This window comes from Oryctolagus cuniculus, chromosome 9, assembly GCF_964237555.1.
Source record: "Oryctolagus cuniculus chromosome 9, mOryCun1.1, whole genome shotgun sequence".
NCBI lineage: Eukaryota > Metazoa > Chordata > Mammalia > Lagomorpha > Leporidae > Oryctolagus > Oryctolagus cuniculus.
In genome coordinates this window covers 83,784,421-83,804,673 of record NC_091440.1, presented here as the reverse complement: position 1 = coordinate 83,804,673, position 20,253 = coordinate 83,784,421, and the positions used below count along the sequence as shown (strand labels likewise).

The 20,253-nt window shown below is 52.2% G+C and overlaps 1 protein-coding gene and 1 long non-coding RNA gene across 3 annotated transcripts in view; one reads left to right on the top strand and one right to left on the bottom strand.

Annotated features, from left to right (window-relative positions):
* ALOX5AP (arachidonate 5-lipoxygenase activating protein) overlaps window positions 1-13,610 on the top strand; it is a 30,274-nt gene extending 16,664 nt beyond the window's left edge. The window contains exons 1-4 of one of the 2 annotated variants that reach the window (XM_051831744.2): window positions 230-408; window positions 511-581; window positions 4,009-4,090; window positions 13,137-13,610. In XM_051831744.2, the coding sequence (XP_051687704.1) occupies window positions 299-408; window positions 511-581; window positions 4,009-4,090; window positions 13,137-13,299 (426 nt within the window). In that variant the 5' untranslated portion in view covers window positions 230-298 and the 3' untranslated portion in view covers window positions 13,300-13,610. Of the gene's footprint in view, window positions 1-229; window positions 409-510; window positions 582-4,008; window positions 4,091-13,136 lie in introns of those variants that run through there. The other variant, XM_002720606.5, reaches the window with a different exon arrangement.
* Window positions 11,432-20,253, bottom strand: part of LOC127487160 (uncharacterized) — a 30,313-nt gene continuing 21,491 nt past the window's right edge. The window contains exons 2-3 of the long non-coding RNA XR_007913689.2: window positions 16,108-16,229; window positions 11,432-11,872 (exon numbers count right to left, since the gene is read on the bottom strand). This is a non-coding gene — a long non-coding RNA (uncharacterized lncRNA). The remainder of the gene's footprint in view (window positions 11,873-16,107; window positions 16,230-20,253) is intronic.

The window sequence follows — 20,253 nt, the reverse complement described above, 5'->3', positions numbered from 1 at the left end:
AAATGCTGCTCCATACACCTGCCCCAACCCTGGTTGCTTCACTGCTCGAAGAGCACCTCTCCTCTCCTTCCTGCAAATCTGGGCTGATCTGTGTGTCTGACAGGAAGGTTTCCTTAGCAGGGCTCTGCTGCCTTACCACCCCCACCAGACTCAGCCACACCCTTCTGTCTGCATTGCTCACTTTGCAATTCCAAGAAGTGTGCCCGCACAGCGGCACAGCGAAGGAACAGGAAGCCTGCCAAAATGAATACATCAAGAAACCAGGGCTCTGCTCGGCTTCCCTGTAGGAGCAGAGCAAATGGATTCTGAACATGTGTTTGCTTTACGCTGCGATCTGTTCCCAATGTGGCAGCCGCCTCTTCCTGGGCAGAGAGAGAAGCGGAGTTATGAATGGAGTTTGCACCTCTTGTGCGATGATGATTCTTGGCTTGGGATTTGGGGTAATTTTCAGAGCACACTGTAGCAGTTATGTTTTTCTGATTGTTTTCTCCTTATTTATGTGTTCCCCAGCCAGAACTGCGTTGATGCCTACCCTACCTTCCTGGCTGTGCTCTGGACCGCGGGGCTACTGTGCAGTCAAGGTAAGTCCGACGTCCCTTGGTGTGTGCTCGCTCTAGAATGTGTGTGTCGCAGAGGGTCAAAGGGCAGGCATTTTGTTGAAAAGACTTTGCCTGACCTCCAGCTCTGACCTGCAAAGCCCTTGGAGAGAGGAGAGCCCCCCGGGATGTTGTGTTCCGGGCACGCTCTGTGCCTGTGTGGAGCGGCTGTGATAATGCATTGCTAATGCTTGCTCCCAGGTGGTTGGTTGAGAGCTGCTGTGCTGACAAGGGTGGTTTAAGGCTAAATGTGACTCAGAATCCTTAAGCAGTGTGAGCTGGGATACAAGGGCATTGTAAATGAGAGCGCCTGTGGGATCTATTCTGGGACTGCTGTCACTTGGCTCCTCTGCTAATAAGCTTCCGGGCGTGGTGGCCCTCCTTTGCACACGTGTCTGTGACACCGTCGCATGGATTCTAGGTCCCCAGCCTACCCTACGTTATCAGCATCCCACAGTCTCGACACCAGCAAGTTGGGAGAACGGCTCCATTCCCAGAGTTGATTTAAAATGGAACGGAAACCAGTGACTTATTTTCCTATCCCCTTTCACAATTTGGCAGTCAGCAGGCTTGGCCACCACTGGCACCTTGTCTGATGGTGGCGAGGCATGAACTGGCCCGGGGCCGCAGCCCAGCAGGGCCCGCGGAAAAGCCCGCAAGCAGTCCAGCAACCAACTGTTTCATCCTTATCATCTTCTCCCCACTGGGAGAAGTAGGCAGAGCAGATGTTTTCCCTCTGGTACTGTCGAGGACACTTTGGTTCAGGGAGATAACGTGATTTGGTCAAGGTGGCTCAGCAGGTAACTCACAGAGGCAGGCAGGAGGGGCGCCCAGGAGTTGGGGCTGTGAAGTATCCCCCGACTTTATGTAATGAGGTAATAAACGTACTTGGAGCATCCACAAATGCCAGATCTTACTTAATAACACAGAGACAGTGGTGGGGCACCTGCCAGAGGCAGCAGGGTTGGGGTGGGGTCATAGAAAAAGTGAGTGAAGGGATGTGGCATTGCCAAGAGCAAGAGGCACCATGGAAGTGCAAAGCAGGTGCCGGCATGGGGACCAACGGTGAGGGGCAGGCAGCGGAATGCCCCTCGGGGGCACCATCTGGCCTCCTTCTGCGCTCCAAAGGCTGTCGACAAGCTCACCACTTGCTTTCCGCTTTCTGTCCCGAGTTAAATAAGAAACACATCTGGCGTGACTTGAAACATCAAGTCGGATCGTGCTCAGGCCAGGAGCTATGGCGCTTTGTGTCTTAGATGCTACTTAATCTAGATAAATCTACAGATAAATATAACGGGAGCTAGCGGGTGTTTCAGAGCCTGGAAATAGGAATTTCATTCCCAGAGGACACCCGTGGTGGGTCATTGTCACTTTTTTTTTTAAAAAAGATTTTATTTATTTATTTGAGGGATAGAGTTACAGAGAGAGAGAGAGAGAGAGAGAGAGAGAGAGAGAGGGAGAGACAGACACTCCCCAAATGGCTTCAATGGCCGGAGCTGGGCTGATTCTGAAGCCAGGAGCCAGGAGCTTCTTCCAGCCTCCCACATAAACACCAAGCACTCTGCTGCTTTCCCAGGCCATAGCAGAGAGCTGGATCAGAAGAGGAGCAGCCGGGACTAGAACCAACTCCCATATGGGATGCTGGCGCCAAAGGAGAAGCGTTAGCCCACTACACCACAGCAGCCGCCCCCAGAGATTATAGCTTTTCAGCTGCAAGGAAGCCCGGAGATCTTTCTACCGCAAACCCTCATTTTACAAGCAGGAGCCTAAGCCGCCAAGGATAAACGTGTTGCTCTAACTTCATAATGCTTGAGTCTTGATTTCTACTGCCTGGTGTTCCCAGTAGCCCAGGACCCCATGGAAGCCCTCACTATTGCCTGCAGAAGGGCCACATGTGTAGCTGTTTTCCACCTGAGTGCCATTGGCTTTGTTCAACTGAGCCCCGAAGGTCAGAGAAATGAGCCACCTAGATGGGAAAACCCAGGCAAAACTTTGCCCAAGGCAGATAGTGGCGCAGGAGGAATTTCACAGCGGTGCTTTTGGGCTTTGGTTCACTCATCTCCAGGTAGCAATTGTGTTTGGGAAGGAGGTGAATCGGTGGGCAAGCAATGGGTGTTGAGCAGTGACAGACTGGAGGCAAGGCCAAGGACGCTCACTGCTGGGGTGCGACCCGGGGAGCTCACTCAGCCTGAGTGTCCTGGTTGGGAAACAGAACCCTGGTCTTTCCGGCAGCACTCCTGCGATGAGGAAGGCGATAACGTGCACACAGCCCTGGAAACAGTGCTTGGTGTGTAGCAGACTGGAGACTGCCAGGATTGGCTGTTTATGACTCGAAGAAATGGCACTTGCTTGCGGTTCCGTCTGATGATGGAAGCTCCGTAAATGCTGTCAGTGACGGTGCCGGGGTGGTGATAAAGTCTCGAATCAGAAAGACTCATTTCAAATCTCGCTTCCTTTGACCACGTGACTATTTTCCATATGCCAATTATTTCTTTTGGAAGGCAGTAAGCACCAGGCAGGATGCCAGGCCCAGAGATGATTCAGGAAAAGACAACTGGCCTCCATAGAGGTTTCAGTCCTAGCCAGAATTTGCCCCTTTGTCAAACGGTGACCCTAACATGTCCCTCAGCAGGTGTCTGGAAGGACTGGAGACAGGGAAAAGGGGTGTGACTGGCGTGTAAAAATTGCTCGTCAAGACAGCTAATTTGATATTTGACTGATTCTTGGAGGTTTGCAAATTGCCTTTATTTGCACAGCCCTGTTTTGCCCTTAATCCCTAACAGGTTGGAAATCTGTAATCAGGCCCTTAGTCAGATGCAGATGGAGCTTACCACGAGCCCCAGATACCACCAGTCCTGGTGGGTCCGGGTTTTCCAGCCCCCAGCTCCCAGGTTGGGAGGCAATGGGATTCTTGGGGCGCTGCTCGAGGCTGTTGCTGAAAGGGCTGGAACAGGGATGGAGTCTCCTTCCTTGGAATCTTCTCACACAGCAGCCATTCTTCAGGCCCCGTTAAGGGATGCACTGCTGGGAGCCCCCGGGGTGAAGGGTGTGCTTTGCAGAGGGCCAGCCTCAGAGCTGAGCTCAGGGTTCGAGTTCTGCCTCCCAGCCCCTCCTCGCCGACCGACAGCGTCATCCGGAGCCAGCTTTCCCCATCTGGAAGTAGAAACGCCAGTTACTACATGGGAGCATTCGTGGTAGGTGATGGACAGGCAAGTGCTTCCTGAGTGAGGCCCGGTGCAGGCCAAAGGAATCGCACTCACAGGAACGTCCTCGGGTTTCCTCCAGCCCAAGGGCTTCTATCTGCAGAACCCGTGGCCTTGGCTAGATTCTGTGACCACCGTTGATCGCATAGAGGCCGTGTACATATTGTGCTGAGCCAGCGCGTCACAGGTGTTTTCCTTCCTCCACTTAGTCCCGGCGGCCTTTGCTGGCCTGATGTACTTGTTCGTGAGGCAGAAGTACTTCGTCGGCTACCTGGGAGAGAGAACTCAGAGGTAAGTGAGGGACTGTTGAGGAACCGTGGGAGTGATTCGTGCTTTCCGAGCGGGAAGAGTGGTAGATGATTCCAAATGATGTAGGGACTAGCGCTGATGGCTTGGGATGCAGGGCGGGAGGCAGCCTGGGATCCATCATCCTCTTCTCCTTGAACTTAGAGGTCTGAAAACACAGCTGGGAGACTTGGCTGGATTTCCCATGAAAGCATTCCTCCATCTAGCCTTGGAATTACAAAGGGCGCTTTAATGCCGGCCACCGCACATTTCTGTACCTACAGTCTGCAATGACTGTTTTATGTCAGGCTGCCCCAGCCTCGGGGGAGGGAGCCACTCCGCTGTTCATCTAGAGAACCAGATCTGAAGCCTGCACCTTGTGATGATTTATTTTGAGCTACAGCTTTTCCAAGAACCTGCAGCAAGATTAAAAAAAAAAAAGTTTATTTAAAGACAGAGAAGAGAGAGAGAGAGAGAGAGATCTCATCCATTGATTCACTCCCCAAATGCCTATAGTAGCCAGGGCTGGGCCAGGCTGAAGCCAGGAACTGGGAAGTTAACCTGGATCTCCCACAGTGAGTGACAGGGACCCAACTGCTTGGTCCATGCTCCCAAGGCATGCATCAGCAGGAAGCTGGAGTTGGAAGCAGGGCTGGGACTCAAACCCAGGTGCTTTGCTAGAGGATGCAGATGTCCCAAGAGGTGTCTTACCCTATGTGCCCCATGCCCGCCCCAGAGAGAATGCTGAGAACGTAAGATGCGTGGGGAGACGCTGAGACCATGACTATAAGCAACCATCGAGTTGCTTTTAGATATTGCCAGAGAGAAAGCTCCAAGGCAGCCCTGTGCTTTTGTGACATCTGAACTGGGAAATCTGGATTTTAGTAAAATAAACAATGCTACTTATAGAAGACCCGTTGGAGTCCCAGTATGCCATTGTTTCCGTAGCGACTAGAGTGCCTAATGGACCAGACGGGCTTTGAGAGCCAGGAATACATCCTGGGAGGCTGCCACTCCATGTGCCAGCCCCAGCCATCCTGGTGTGTGTCTGCCTCCCATTCCGGCTTTTACAATAGCACATTCTCTAGTGGTTACTAGGCTCCCAGTGTAGACAGCATCGTTCAGCAGTGACAAGGGCAGTGGCATGCTCCGGAGGTTGGCAGAGGAATGCTGGGAGCCTGTGAGGTTCAGGGACTTCAGGGGTTCACGGGGAGCAGGGATGTAGTGGGGAAAATGACCACTGGCCTAGCGATCCCTCCCCCCCAGCCCCTTCTCTCCCCACCAGTGGCGCTCTTATTTACCCATACACCTGCAATGCTCTGTCTCTCTCATTCTTACCCACAGTGTCCTAAATGATGCTCTCTCTTCTCCATTACCCTGATGACCTGTTGTGAAGAGAGAGGGGGCAGAGGGTCCAGCATGGAAACAAAGCGTTCTCTGTTGGACTGGCTCCAGGTGTCCGCAGTTGTATCTTCCTCCCGCCGAGTCCCAGAGATTGGGCTCTGTCACCCTTCTCCATTCTCCTCTTTACCTGTCACCACCAGCTCGAGATCCTGCAGTTGCTTTAATCCTGAGAAGATCTGCTGGGCATGACAAAATTTGTCCGCCTACCCAGTGGCCCTTTAAAAGATATTATAGACTAATCCACTCTTTGGGAATAAAAAGAGGTGGCCAAAAATGTACGATAGAGTATAGACTTGTAAGAAATCTTACAAATATTCGATTTCTCTGGACCTCATTGGACTATAAATGGCCTGATCTCCTGAGTCCCGCCCTCATCTCCCCCATTAGATGATGAGTAGTATCATCAATAGAAATGAATAGAATAGAAATAAATAGAAATATCTCCTGGAGGAAATGTCTAATACGAATCTAGACCAAAATTCAGCCTGAGCTAGATGCAAGCCTGGGGGTATTATGGTAAGGGGAAGGGGTTTTCAATTCTGCCTTGTAATATCCTCTTCAGTTAGACACCCGAGAGCCCCTGTGTCCCTGGGCTGTGCCACCCTTGGGCTTTGCGGATACCTAACACTCCAGTGCCCTTGGGATCTGCTTTTGTCCTTGGCTCACCAGCCTGGGAGAGGATTGTTCATAAAGAGCCTTCTTCCAGGATTTCTCTCTTGGACTGCCGATTGCCTCTGCTCTCTTCCCCAAAGTTGCTTTGGCCCTGTCCAGTTCAGACTCTCTGGTGTCATTTCTGGTGTGACGGGTGGGTGAGCCATCGCTGAACTCACCGCCCCTAGGAAAGGGACTTACTTCAGGTTCCAGGCTGCCCCGGGGAGGGGGGGTGCTGCTTCCTTCTCCAGTTCTCCTCGAAGTTTGTTGCTCTTATTTGCATCCCTTATCCTGCTCCCGAATGCTTTCCTCTCTGTCCTGCTTAGTTCATCCGTGGCATGATTACTACGTAGTAGTTACAGGTGAATCCGGGTTTCTTCCCTTGCATTCTAAACCACCACCCGTGCCACACTCAAGGGCAACCAGCTCAGTATTACAACACTATCTGCTTCTTATCATCTGCCTTCCCCAGCTGGCACTAGGCTGCCGCCTCTTTCTGTGCCTCAGAGCCCTGTCCCCTGTGGGCGCTCCCACAACATTCCTCTTGACACTCTGAGGCTCTCAGCTCCATGGTGGCTGCACTACAACACCAAGTCACCTGTCAACAGCATAAATGCGTTTCTCACAGTGCTGGAAGCTGTGACTTCCAAGGTCAGGGTGCTGGCCATCTTGGTGTCTGCAGAGAGCTTTCTGTATCCAAGATGGCGCCCGGTTGCTGCATCCTCTTAGAGCGAAAGTCCAAATGGTAAAAGGGGCTTTTTAAGGTCATATTGCCATCCATGAGGGCTCACCCTCATGGCTTAATCATCTCCTAAAGGCCCCACCTCTTAATGAAGTTGCAACCTAGAAATTTTGAGCGACACTTTCACGCCACCGCCATTGGTTTCTCTTGAGGCTGATGAACTCAGGCCACCCAACTCTACCTTGTCCTGGGTTGCTTGCTTGGTCCTTTAGTCAGTCAACACTCATTCGGTGAGTGTGCACTGATGGCCTGCATTGATCAGGGCTCATTCCAGGCCAGAAGCATTCAACTTACTAAGATATTAATGGATTTACTTTTCAAAAGGTAACAAGACTGATCCCTCGTAGTCAGTTAGTCAGTTCTTCTTCTTAGAGTCAGTATTTCAGAGTCTCCGGGTCCCTCCAAGTGTGGACCGTACTATTTCTCAGCAGAGTGTGAGGGCAAGCTGGCTTTTTCTGGGAGCCCTGGGGTGCATGTGGATATCAAGGATTGTGTTTTTCAAACTGATAGCTGCCCAACAGCAGTATCAGAATCACTGGGGTGCTCATAACCTAGAGATTCCTGAGCCCCGCCTCCAACTTCCAACATCAGATCTCTTAACACTGCCCTGCACTGTAATACATCCTTCAGGTCATTCACACATACACTGCGGCTTGTGAATCACTGAAGGCTTGCATACTTTTTTTCTTTATTTTTATTATTTGAGAGGCAGAGAGATAGAGAGATAAACAGTCAGACAGGGAGCTCCCTTCCCCCGGGTTACTCCCCAAACGACCAAAACCACTGGGGTTAGGCCTGGCATAATGTGGGAGCGGGCAACTCAATCCAGGCCTCCCATGTGGGTGGCAGGGATCCAAGTACTGGAGCCATAGCAGTGCCTCCCACAGTCTGCACAAGCAGGAAGCTGGAATCAGGAGGTGGAGCTGGGACTGAACCCAGGTGCTCCAGTGTGGGGTGTGGGTATCCTAACGCTAGGTCAAACCCCGCCCCCACGCCTCTTTCCCCCATACGAGTCATTCCTTTGACACCTATTGATGGAGGGCCTGATTGATTGGAAACAGCCGGCTGCAGAGTGGAGACCACACCCTGCTCTCACGGAACTTGCAATTTTTCTTTCCTGCAGAAGTCACCAGGTCTAAAGTGACATTTCCCTGTCGACATGGAAATCATTTTAAAACCAGAGGGACTGTAAAGTGTTATGCTCCTGCCTTATATCTTGTGTACATTAAGGGCTGCGGTGAGAAGCGGTGCTGTTGAGGCAGGGGAGGGCAGTGACTGGCTGGGGTCCCCCAGGGCTGGACCCCGGGGTCTCTGGAGCTGGGGTTCACCACCTCCCACACCACAGCCTCTCATCCCTGACATTGTCAGCACATTTTAGATGGGATTTTGCTTAGCAAAATGCCTTTCATGTTTTTTTTTTTCTTTTCCTTCAAAGATTTACTTATTTGAAAGGCAGAGCAACAGAGAGGGAGAGAGAAAGAGAGAGAGAGGCAGAGAGAGATTCTCTATCCACCAGTTCAGTCCCCAAATGCCCACAACAGCCAGGGTGAGGCCAGGTAGAAGCCAGGAGCCGGCTGGCGCCGCGGCTCAATAGGCTAATCCTCTGCCTAGTGGCGCCGGCACCTTGGGTTCTAGTCCCGTTCAGGGCACCGGATTCTGTCCCAGTTGCCCCTCTTCCAGGCCAGCTCTCTGCTATGGCCCGGGAGTGCAGTGGAGGATGGCCCAAGTGCTTGGGCCCTGCACCCCATGGGAGACCAGGAGAAGTACCTGGCTCCTGCCTTTGGATCAGCGCGGTGCGCCGGCCGCAGCGGCCACTGGAGGGTGAACCAACAGCAAAGGAAGACCTTTCTCTCTGTCTCTCTCTCTCACTGTCCACTCTGCCTGTCAAAAAAAAAAAAAAAAAGAAGAAGAAGAAGAAGCCAGGAGCCATTCATGTCTCCCACACGGCAGGGAGAAAGATCAGATGCAGAGAAGGGATTCGAACCTGCACTCCAGTCTTGGCTACCAGGGCTGCAATTGGCAGCTCAGCCCCCTTTGCCACAATGCCGGACCCTTTTGTGTTTTTGTGTCAGTTTTTGCTGTGTGTGGAGGGCCCATTTATTTTAAAACTTATAACCAAATCCCAGTCTGCGGCCGCAGCTCACTAGGCTAATCCTCCGCCTTGCGGCGCCGGCACACCGGGTTCTAGTCCTGGTCGGGGCGCTGGATTCTGTCCCAGTTGCCCCTCTTCCAGGCCAGCTCTCTGCTGTGGCCCGGGAGTGCAGTGGAGGATGGCCCAAGTGCTTGGGCCCTGCACCCCATGGGAGACCAGGAGAAGCACCTGGCTCCTGGCTTCAGATCAGCGTGGTGCGCCGGCCGCAGTGCGCCAGCCGCAGCAGCCATTGGAGGGTGAACCAACGGCAAAGGAAGACCTTTCTCTCTGTCTCTCTCTCTCACTGTCCACTCTGCCTGAAAAAAAAAAAAAAAATCCCAGTCTGCAAAGCCTGAGGGTGGCCTCTGGAAGCCAGTGTGGTACAAAGAACAGGACGCCAATGTCGCACAGGAAGGTCTGAATTCCCTCTGCTTCTGCCTGGCTGTGTGCCCCCAGGCAAATCACTCAACCTCTCTGCTCTGTTTCCCCAGCTGGCAAACAGGTTGATAATGCAGCCTCACGCAGCGCTTGTGGGAATGCAGAGACTTCACAGACAGGCAATGCCTTCCCCACCCCCCAACAGATGCTTAATTACTGAATTCGGAGCTTCCCACCCATTGAGAGAGAATTATGCACCAGCTTTCACAAACGACAGAGAGATGTCTGCGCTGTTCAGGGGTTGCGGATCATGCGTGTGCACCGCGCAGGGCCCTGCTCTTCCTCGTGGGCTGTGTCTCGCTGCAGCTTCCCTGTGTCTTTGCCTGGGCCGGGGGACAGGTGCTTCCTCTGCACACACCATGCCCACCTTCCGGGCAGCAGCCTCATCTCTAAGCCTGAGAGACTGAATGATGCATCCAATGAGGGGCCCGCCTTGGGGCCAAGGTCACCCTGAGCCCTGCAGGGGAGGGAGCAGGTGCCTGGGTGCTTGCATCCCCACCTGTGCCCCCAGGAGTTAAAACGCCATTGTCCTGGCTGCTGTGGAATCCTACCTATGTCCCCATACAGCTCTCCATCCCCAGACACTGCCATTCCCTTCATCACCAGGGCTCGATCGGTTTTGTTGTGAGCCTAAAACAACTTGGCAGATCGCTTGTTCTTATTTCTGTCATGAGCACGCCGTGGCCTCGTGCATGTAGATAAATCTGAGCCAGCACGAGGCTTGACTGTTCACAATTTAAGTTAGCGGCATCCTCTACTTGCACTGCTTCATTTCGTTTGCACTTTTCTCGCCGGCACTCACAGGTGACTGTTATTTCTGCTGGAGCTGCCACAACTAAGGCCTGTAGACTCAGAGGCTTAGGTAGCGGAAATGCAGTCTCACATCTTAGAAGCTGCAAGACCAAGTTCAAGGTGTTGGCTGTTGGTTGCTGTCGATCCCTTCTCCCTGGTCTGCAGATGGCTGCCTTCTTACCTTGGGGGCATGTGGGCATCTCACCAGGACACCTGCCCTATGAGATCAGGGCCGGACCATAAGCCTGTGGTGAGCCTTATAGAAGAGACCTTGACCCCAGGAAGGGCGTGGAAAGCGGAGTTGTTGATCCAAGGGTACAAAAGTCCGATAGACTAAGGGAATCCGTTGCAATGACCCACTGCATGGCGATGGCTATTAATAATGATGTGCGGCCTGTTTCAGCATTGCTGGAAGATTACACTTTTTTTTTTTTTTTTGACAGGCAGAGTGGACAGTGAGAGAGAGACAGAGAGAAAGGTCTTCCTTTGCCGTTGGTTCACCCTCCAATGGTCAGCGCGGCCGGTGCGCTGCGGCCTGCGCACCGTGCTGATCTGATGGCAGGAGCCAGGTGCTTATCCTGGTCTCCCATGGGGTGCAGGACCCAAGGACTTGGGCCATCCTCCACTGCACTCCCTGGCCACAGCAGAGAGCTGGCCTGGAAGAGGGGCAACCGGGACAGAATCTGGTGCCCCGACCGGGACTAGAACCCGGTGTGCCGGTGCCGCTAGGCGGAGGATTAGCCTATTGAGCCGTGGCGCCGGCCCAAGATTACACTTTAATGTCCTCGTGCCCCCCAAAACTAAGCCAATAGGGAGATGAACGTGTGAATTCACTTGATGAACTCTTTCCAAAATGTGCAGATGAAAACATCCTATTGTGTCCCATAAATCTACACAGTTATCACTCATCAGTTCAAAATAAATTACTAAAAAGCAAGACTGCATCTCCAAGTGGAACCCCCAGTCTCAGGGACTGGGGCTTAGGACTTCCACATACAGGGTTTGGGGGAGGCACCATTCAGCCCACAGCACCCTGCTTTGGGACCAGTTCTGTTCCCCAGCGAGGAGACAGAAAGCTTCATTTCCTGTTCAGGGCTCTGAACAGGAAACCAACATGAGACAAATGGAGCTGCCCTGGAGCGGAGGTGGCCTCGGGCCAGCAGAGCCTCTCACAGATCTGGGTGTCCCTGGGTCACTTAGGGAGCGTGTCAAAATGCAGCTTCTGCTTCACTAGGTCTGCGAGGGACCTGAGATTGCCTGTTGCTGGTAAGCTCCCAGCCCGTCGCTGCTGGTCCACGGACTGCACTTGGAGTAACCAGGAGGCTGATCCCTAGCTGCCCAGACACTTTCAAGCGCTTGCTGTAGGGAAAAACCCGAGTTATACTACAAACCTATGGGGCGGCCTGCCAATAGGTACCATCTCCAACATGAGGCCCGTGCAGGGCAAATTCTGTGCCTCTGTGCACCAGCAGCGAGAAGTGGGGCTCAGCACGCACTGACCTGCTCGGCCGAGTAGGCTGTTCTGATTGCCGCTTGCTGCCCTTGCTGACACGTTTGCTGACAGCTTGTGAGTCATGTGACTGGACTTGGCAGGCGCGCTAGCACCGCTCACATGCATCAGGGCAGGGTCCTGCAGGAAGAGAGTGGAAGCCAGGCTGTCTTATCATGCAGTCAGACGGCCACATCACCCAGAGGCGGTGCCTCCCACCCCCGCTGATGCTCTGCCTGAGCAGCCTAGCGCTTACAGCCTTGAGATCGAGAGGGAAACAGGAATGCAAAGTGTAAAGGCCCTGGGGTATGCATTCAAGGCTCCAGTGAAGATGCCCACTTCACACGTGAGAGTGCCTGCCTGGGTTTGATTCCTGGCTCCAGTTCCAATTCCAGCCTCCTGCTAATGCAGACCCTGGGAGGTGGCGCTGATGGCTCAAGGCGCTGGGTCCCTGCCTGCCACCCACGTGGGAGACCTAGATTGAGTTCCTGGCGTCTGGCTTCAGTCATGGCTCAGACTTGGCTGTTGTAGGCACTTGGGAAGTGAGCTGACAGATGGGAGATCCCTCTGTGCGTCTGTGCGTCTGTCTCCCTGCCTCTAGCAGGGGTTGAGAATGTCCGGCCTGCAGCCCATCTAAGGCCTGGGAAATCATGTGGCCTGGCCCTGCCGAGGGAGCTGCAGGCGGGGCTTGAAATTCAGTCCATCCGTAGCAGCCTCATTTTCAAGTTGATCATCTTGTGTGGCCCGCAAATGATGTTCTAAATATCCCAGTGGCCTTTGATAGAAAAAAAAGTTTTCCCACTCCTCCTCTAGAGTCTAAACAAACAAAGGACCAAAAGGACCTGGTGGCCATCACTTGCCCAAAACTGAGTGCCTGGCTCTCATTACGGAGAACATGGGTTACTTCCGGGCAGCCTTGGGAGAACAGGTTGAACGCTGAGATGCTAAAGTACCCGTTAGATCCCACCAGCTTTATCAGCTCATTTAAACCATGGCTTCTAGCACAGTCCTGCATTCTGCACACAGACAGCAGTGAGGGGCTTATGGGCACCCCCTGAGAGGGGCAGCTATGGCAACAAGGAGAGGGTCCCTCAGTGAGGAGAGAGCCTTTGAGCCACAGTGCTGGCCTCCGTCAAGCGTCAGGGGGCTGAGCCCTGGGAGGATGTGCTTTGAGGTGCAGAGTCTCTGAGCCTGCTTTGAAATGTGATCCACGGCCAGCGATAGCTAAGACACTTCCAGCCTTCCTAGGCCGTAAATGGAACGTTGTAGAGTAAGAAGCACTATCAATTAATCCCCATGTACCCGAGGACGGTCATGTATGTGTGTGTGTGTGTGAGAGAGAGAGAGAGAGAGAGAGAAATCCGTGCATTTATGCCGCAGCTGCCGTCTCTCTCTCCTTTCCCAGCACCCCTGGCTACATCTTCGGGAAACGCATCATTCTGTTCCTGTTCCTCATGTCCCTGGCCGGCATACTCAACTATTGCCTCATCCTCCTGTTCGGCAGTGACTTTGAAAACTACATAAAGACGATCAGCACCACCATCTCCCCTCTGCTTCTCATCCCCTAGCTCTCTGCTGCATTCGGGGCCGTGCGCTCATGCGATCGATACCTCGGAGCTGTCATAACTCAGAGCTTTAAAGGATCCTGCTCCTCTCTGGGCAGCAGTAAATCTAACCACCATCTGGCCCTCACGGCTCCAGTTAACCTTGCCTTTCCGAGAAGACAGTTTTGTGTCAGCTCCGCCCCCTTGAACTTGGCAGTGGCCTCAGTTTTGTTATTCAGATCCGTTCTGTGTAGCTCTTGGCTTATCCTGCTCACCCAGCATGTTTTGTGACCAGATACATATTTTCCAAAAATAAAACACGGAGACTTCTCGCACGCTGCTGGTTGTTTTTGGATGCACAGCTGCAGTTGAGCACCTACGTTGTTTTCTTCAACATAAATGGTGACAGTGAAGAGTGCACAATGCTTCCTGTGGGCACATGCACACATCAGGGAGCTCACTGATCGTGCACCCTCTCCCCCTCCCACACACACCTTATGTGGATTAGGTTGATACCTTTATGTGCTAACGGCGAGTCACATACTCTCCGTATCATGCAGTTTAGTGGGTGCTGTTTGTCCCTGTGGGAACATAATGTAACGCCAGGCCCACCCCAGGTGACCCCAAACATTGTTTGCACAAGGGAATAAATGAGTGGGTGAGTGAATACAATCCACGTGTTGAGCCACTGCCCCTGTCGTGGACAGATCTGAGGGGACCCCATTGCCATCAGATGGGTGTCACTTGTCCCAAAGAGCACAGCTTGGAGGATGGCAAGCCGTGGTCGAGAGTCCAGGACACCCAGGAGAGAGAAACCAACTCCTCCGTGGAGTCAGCTGCCCCGGAATGAGTCCTCGAGGGAAACATGTCCCTCTTTGTCCTCTGAATATCAGGATGATGACAATCTCAGGAAGGAGGGAGCCCCTCCAGCGCTCCCCACTCCCCGAGGGGCCTGTAGAGGGGAGCGAAGCTGCTGGAATGTGGAGCCTGGCATGGTGTGAGGTCGGGGTCCACGTGCTTCCTGTGTGACCATCAAGGTGAGGGCATCTCACAGTTCAAGGGGAAGGCCCGGTCTTGGTCTGTCCCATGCTGCTCTAACAGAATTCCCGAGACTGGGGTAATCTACAAAGAACAGAGATTTAAGTCTTAAACTTCTGAAGGCCAGGGCATCCAGAATGGAGGGTCTGGGAAGGGTCTTCTTACTGCTGTGTCATTCCATGGCAGAACGCAGAAGGGCAAGAGAGCGGGCATGTGTGTGTGCGTGCGTGCGTGATCACAGGTGTGTATGTGTGCGTGTATGCATGTACACAGGTGTATATATGTGCATGGTCACAGGTTGTGTGTGCATGGGCACAGGTGTGTGCAGGTGTACAGGTGTTGTGTGTGCCTGTGTACATGTGCCCAGGTGTGTGTGTGTGCATGTGCCCAGGTGTGTGTTCATGGACACAGATATTGTGTGTGTGTGCCATGTGCATGGATGGGCTCAGGTGTGTGCATGCATGTATGCATGCACACAGGTGTGTGTGTGCATGTGCACAGGTGTGTGTGTACATGTGAGAGAGCGAGGTGAGAGAGAATGTGTGTGTGTATGAGAGAGAGCGTGCCAAGCTCGCTGTGAAGCCTGTTTCCGCGGTAATGAACTCACTCCTGTGACAGCAGCATGAATCCTTCCATGAGGGCTCTTAATCACCTCTTAAAGAGCTCATCTTTCCACACTGCCACCCTGGGGATCACGAGTCCAGGACATCCACACGTAACAGGTCCCTGCTTTGCTTCCCGGACCCACCAGATGGTCCAGGCTGGGACCCCCACCCCCCGCCGGGCTCGCACTGCCAGGGCCCACCCAGCAGGAGCCTCTTCTCACCCTTGGCCCCAGGACAGTGGCTTCTGCTTCCACCCTCGTAGAGGGCTGGACTCTACTATCCACTCCTGCCTCTCGATTCCTCCTGGGGGCTGGGAGGCACGGCAAGACGCAGAAGGAAGAGGCCCCAGGACCCCCTTGTGGCTGGGCTGGAATTCGAGGGTGGGAGGGGCTTCGGTCATCCCCAGTTCCCCTGGAACTGAGGGCTTCCTGGAAGTGGTGCTTTCAGTTTCAAAAGTGGGGAAATGAAGAAGAATCAGTCACCCTTGTGGCTGGCCAGGCCAGGCTATGCACACTGGAACCTGGTGGCACCTTAGAGACCAGGTTGCCCACACCGACCATGGGGCTCCAGAGCGGGGAGGGGCCCAGCAGAGGCTCGCTGGGGGAAGCCTCGGGGTGGGGAGAGTCACGGCTGATGGGGGGAGTAGAAGATGCTTCATCATTGTGGTGAGGAGGGTCTCCGGTGCAGAGCTGCACTCCCTCGTCTACACAGCACTGCGTAGTGGTCAAACGCTCTGCGGGACTTCCAGCCAGGGAGCTCAGCCACTGCTCACCCCCTTCTCCCTGAGCCCTAGTCATGTATGTTAAACTGGGATAGCCCACGGGGCTACAGCGAAGCAATCGAAATGTTTGGCACATAATATGAGCTGAATAAAAGCTACTCCTTCGGATGGGCACGTTGTACTGGTTTTCTATTGGGCGGCAAATTCTCACAAGCCCTGCGGCTCACAACCACACCCCTTTCCATCTCGCACCTTCCCTGGGCCTCTGCTCATGGTCCCTCCAGGCTGTCATCGAGGTCTGGTTGTGGGCAGAGTTGGGTTCTCTGGGTTGCGGGAATCCTACAGGAGTTCATACAACTTGCTCCACAGCATGGCGGGTTCTGTCTTTACGGTCAACGGGAGAGCGTCCTCGGTGCTTTCTCTAGCTCCCTGTTTAAAGGACTCACATGAAAACAAAAAAGGACTCACCTGCTTGTTTTCCCCACCTGAGTGCCCGGTTCCGTGCAGTGGTCTGTCCACGTTCACCCGTGTGCCTTTCCCCTCGCCTGGCCCAGTCTACGCGCTATCATGGAACGCCGTAGGTGGGTAGCCTGTAAACAAGAGAAGCTATTTCTCACGGGGCTCAAGCTGCGAGTTGAAGCTGTCGAGGGAGCCGCTGCCTGGCGCCCGGTGAGGTCGCAGCTCTGGCTGGCACTTGCTGCCTCCCTGGTCTGTCCTCAGCGGCCGGCCGGCTGGAGGCAGGAACCCTGATTCCAGCTCCCACACCCTCCTACTCAATCACTGCTCACGGCTCCCTCCCTCTCTGTAACTCCTGATGCTGGGGCCTGCAGATCCGCGTTCAGGAGAGCGGGCAGGAGAGGGGCTGCTGGTCGCACGCGGCTCCTGAGCCCCCCACGCGCGGCCCCCCTGACTGAGACGCGCTGCAGACGCACCAGGCACGGGAGCTTTTGAAGATTTCACAGCAACAGGAGCAGAAAGCAAAGTGTCTCCTTCATCTTTTCCTGTTGGTTCCACATTAAAACAGTGATCTTAGGGACATACCGTGTTCAATAAAATATGTGATTAGAAATAATTTTATTTCTTTATAAAATTTTTAAAAAATTAGAAAGCAAAAAAGAGTAGTAAGAGTCATAAATAATAGTGATCCTTCTTTAATTTTTAATATGTCCTGGCTGATGCACTGGGAAGTTTAAGTTTAACCAGGGAGCATTTTAGTCCATTCGGGCTGCCTGAACAAAGTACAGTCAACCATATATTTCTTTATAAAATCCTTAATGTGGCTACTAGAAAATTTTGAGTGACATTTGTTCCTTCCATTACTTTCCTCTTGAATAGCATTCATTCATAAGTTGGCAAGACCTCAGGGCTGGAGAAAAGGCTGGATCTTGTTCTAAATACTCATCGCTAAGTATGATTTCTTCTAGAGAATTTGGAAAAAGTGTGCTGATGAAAGTTTCCACAATCAACAAACTGGTCCCATCCAGTGTGGATAATGCTCACAGTTCCCTGACGCTTGTTGCCATATGATCATGAGACTGTTTCATTAAGCATTTCTGATCACAGATGTGGTGCATCATTAAAATAGCATTTTTACGGTCAGCTGAGAGGCAAGGGTTATCTGACTAGGGTGAGAGAAACAGGTTGTGGAGCTGCGGTATAAATGAAATTACCAGAAAGCAAACCCCACTGGCTTGGGGGATTGTTCTTATTAAAATGCTTGGAGAGGAGGAGTTTCTGCTCTCTTTTGCAGAATCGCTCTGTAAATGAAAACCTTGGCGTGGCACATCAGGAGACCATAGTCCCAAGAGAAGTGTTTCCTCCTTGCCCTTGTTTTCCTTGCTAAGCCCTTAGCTGCTGTACAGAGAGGTAGCACAAATTGTCTGTGTGGAGCACATGGATTAAAGTTCACTACAGCCCTGCAAACGGACGCACTCTTACTTGGTCTGAAAGGAATGAGGACAGGCCTCCCGAGAAACAGGTGGGCCAGCTAAAGGCATGCGGTGGCACTCTGTCTCCTTTTTGACAATTCTTGGAAGCAAATTTGAAAAGAAATTTGGAAATTGGCTTCAATAGTTGATGAAGCTCCTGCAAAAAAGAGGTTAATAGACAGGAACCCACTGCATTAATATAATGAGATTCAAGCCTTCTCAGAGTTCAAATGAATGAACAGCCATTTAGTCAATCAACAAGAGGCCAAGAAGATGAACATTTGCTGCAGGATTATTTAGTTGGTATATATTTATATTCAACATCAGAGCTGTGGCAGCAAAATCATGGCCACGGTGGCTGTTTGGGAATGTCTAATCTGATTTGGAGCAGGAGACTCTACCCACTGATGACATAATCTACTTCTCTTCTTGCTATGCTCTGAATGTTTGTATCTTCGCAAGTCCTTTGTAGAAATCCCAACTCACGTGGCCTGTTAGGAGGCGGGGTCTTTTGGGAGGTGATTGGATCATGAAGGCGGAGTTGTCATGAATGGGATCAGTGCCTTCTAACAGGGGCCCAAGGGAGCTGTCTCTCCTCTTCTGCCACACCAGGACACCCTGAGAAGGGACCATCTATGCATCAGTAAACGGGACCTCACCAGATACCCCATCTCCTCTTGGACTCTGTATTAGAGCCTCAAGAACTGTGAGAAACAGATTTGTGTTGTTTAGAAACCACCTGGTTGATTATACTTTGTTCAGGCAGCCCGAATGGACTAAAACGCTCCCTGGTTAAACTTAAACTTCCCAGTGCATCAGCCAGGACATACCAAAAATTAAAGAAGGATCACTATTGTTTATAACTCTTACTACTCTTTTTTGCTTTTTATTTTTTTTAATTATTGTAGTTATTTATTTATTTTTAAGGCAGAGTGAAACATTCACACACACACACACACACACACACACACAGATATCTTCCATCTGCTGGTTCACTCCCCAAATGGCTGCAATGGCTGGACCTGGGCCAATCCAAAGCCAGGAGCCAGGAGCTCCTTCCAGGTCTCCCACATGAGTGCAGGGGCCCAAGTACTTGGGCCATCCTCTGCTGCTTTCCCAGGCGCATTAGCAGGGAGCTGGATCAGAAGTGGAACAGCTGGAACTCCAACTGGTGCTCACATGGGATGCTGGCATCAAAGGCAGCAGCTTAACCCAGCATGCCACAAAGCAGGCTCCTATTACTTTTTTAAAAAATTATTTAAAAAATGATAATTAGCTTTTAACAGAATCAATATAGTTCATAGATACAAGTTTAAGAATGTAGTGATATTCCCTCCCTCCCTCCCTCCCTCTCCTTGTATCTCGTTCATTCTTTCTTCTTTTAGTTTTTGAGATAACATTTTATTTTATATTTTTAAAGATTTATTTATTTATTTGAAAGGCAGAGTGACAGAGAGAGAGAGAGAGAGGTGTTCCATCTGCTGGTTCACTCCCCAGATGGCTACAATGGCTGGAGCTGGGCCAATCTGTCCAGAAAAGCCTGGAACTTCTTCCAAGTCTCCCATGCAGGTGCAGGGACCCAAGTCTTGGACCATCTTCCACTGCTTTCCCAAGCTATAAGCAGAGAGCTGGATTGGAAGTGGAGCAGCCGGGACTCAAACTGGCACCCATATGGGGTGCCAGCACTGCAGGCGGCAGCTTTACCCACTAAGATGCATACTCTTTTAAAGCAAGCATTCCTTTAGAAGTAGGCCCCAGACAATCTGGTGGAGTTGACCTCTTGACAAAAGCTCCCAGGACAGTAGCCACATATTCCAGAGGTGGGGTTCTGATGCCCGAGAGTCCCAGCACCTCCTAACTGGTGCTGATCATTGGGCGGCCTGTGGAAGGGACCTCAGTGCCACCCCTGGGGACTCGGCTTGGGCCTCACTAAATGCCTACAGCCAGCTCATGCAGCCAGGGAGCACCTTGACCATATTTCATGTGGGCACTGCAACTTTAACCCTTTGAATTTTACCATCGAAAGCCCATTTCTAGGATTCATCATGCTCATTAGCAAATCCCTCATGCCACCGATTAAAAACCCACTTGACACTCATTCAGCCGGTTTTCCAAGTCTTAGGTGATGGCTGAGCACTGATGAATGGAAGTCTTTCTGAGCTAACACTCTGACCACTCCTGGAGCTTCTATTAGAGCAGCGAAATGCCCCTAGAGCTGAGCTCCCAGCTAATACAAACCCAGAAGTCCATTCTCAACCACCAACTATTTTTTTTTTTTTTTTGACATCAGAGTTAGACACAGAGAGAGAAACAGAGAGAAAGGTCTTCCTTTGCCGTTGGTTCACCCCCCCAAATGGCAGCTACGTCTGGAGCACTGCTGCCGGCGCGCTGCGCTGATCCAAAGCCAGGAGCCAGGTGCTTCCTCCTGGTCTCCCATGTGGGTGCAGGGCCCAAGGACCTGGGCCATCCTTCACTGCCTTCCCGGACCACAGCAGAGAGCTGGACTGGAAGAGGAGCAACCGGGACAGAATCCGGCGCCCCAACCAGGACTAGAACCCAGGGTGCTGGCGCCGCCAGCAGAGGATTAGCCAAATGAGCCGCGGCGCTGGCCAACAACCAACTATTTTACGTTATGTACACCATAAAGTGAATGCATGCTCTTAATTGTCATGCTATAAAATCTGTA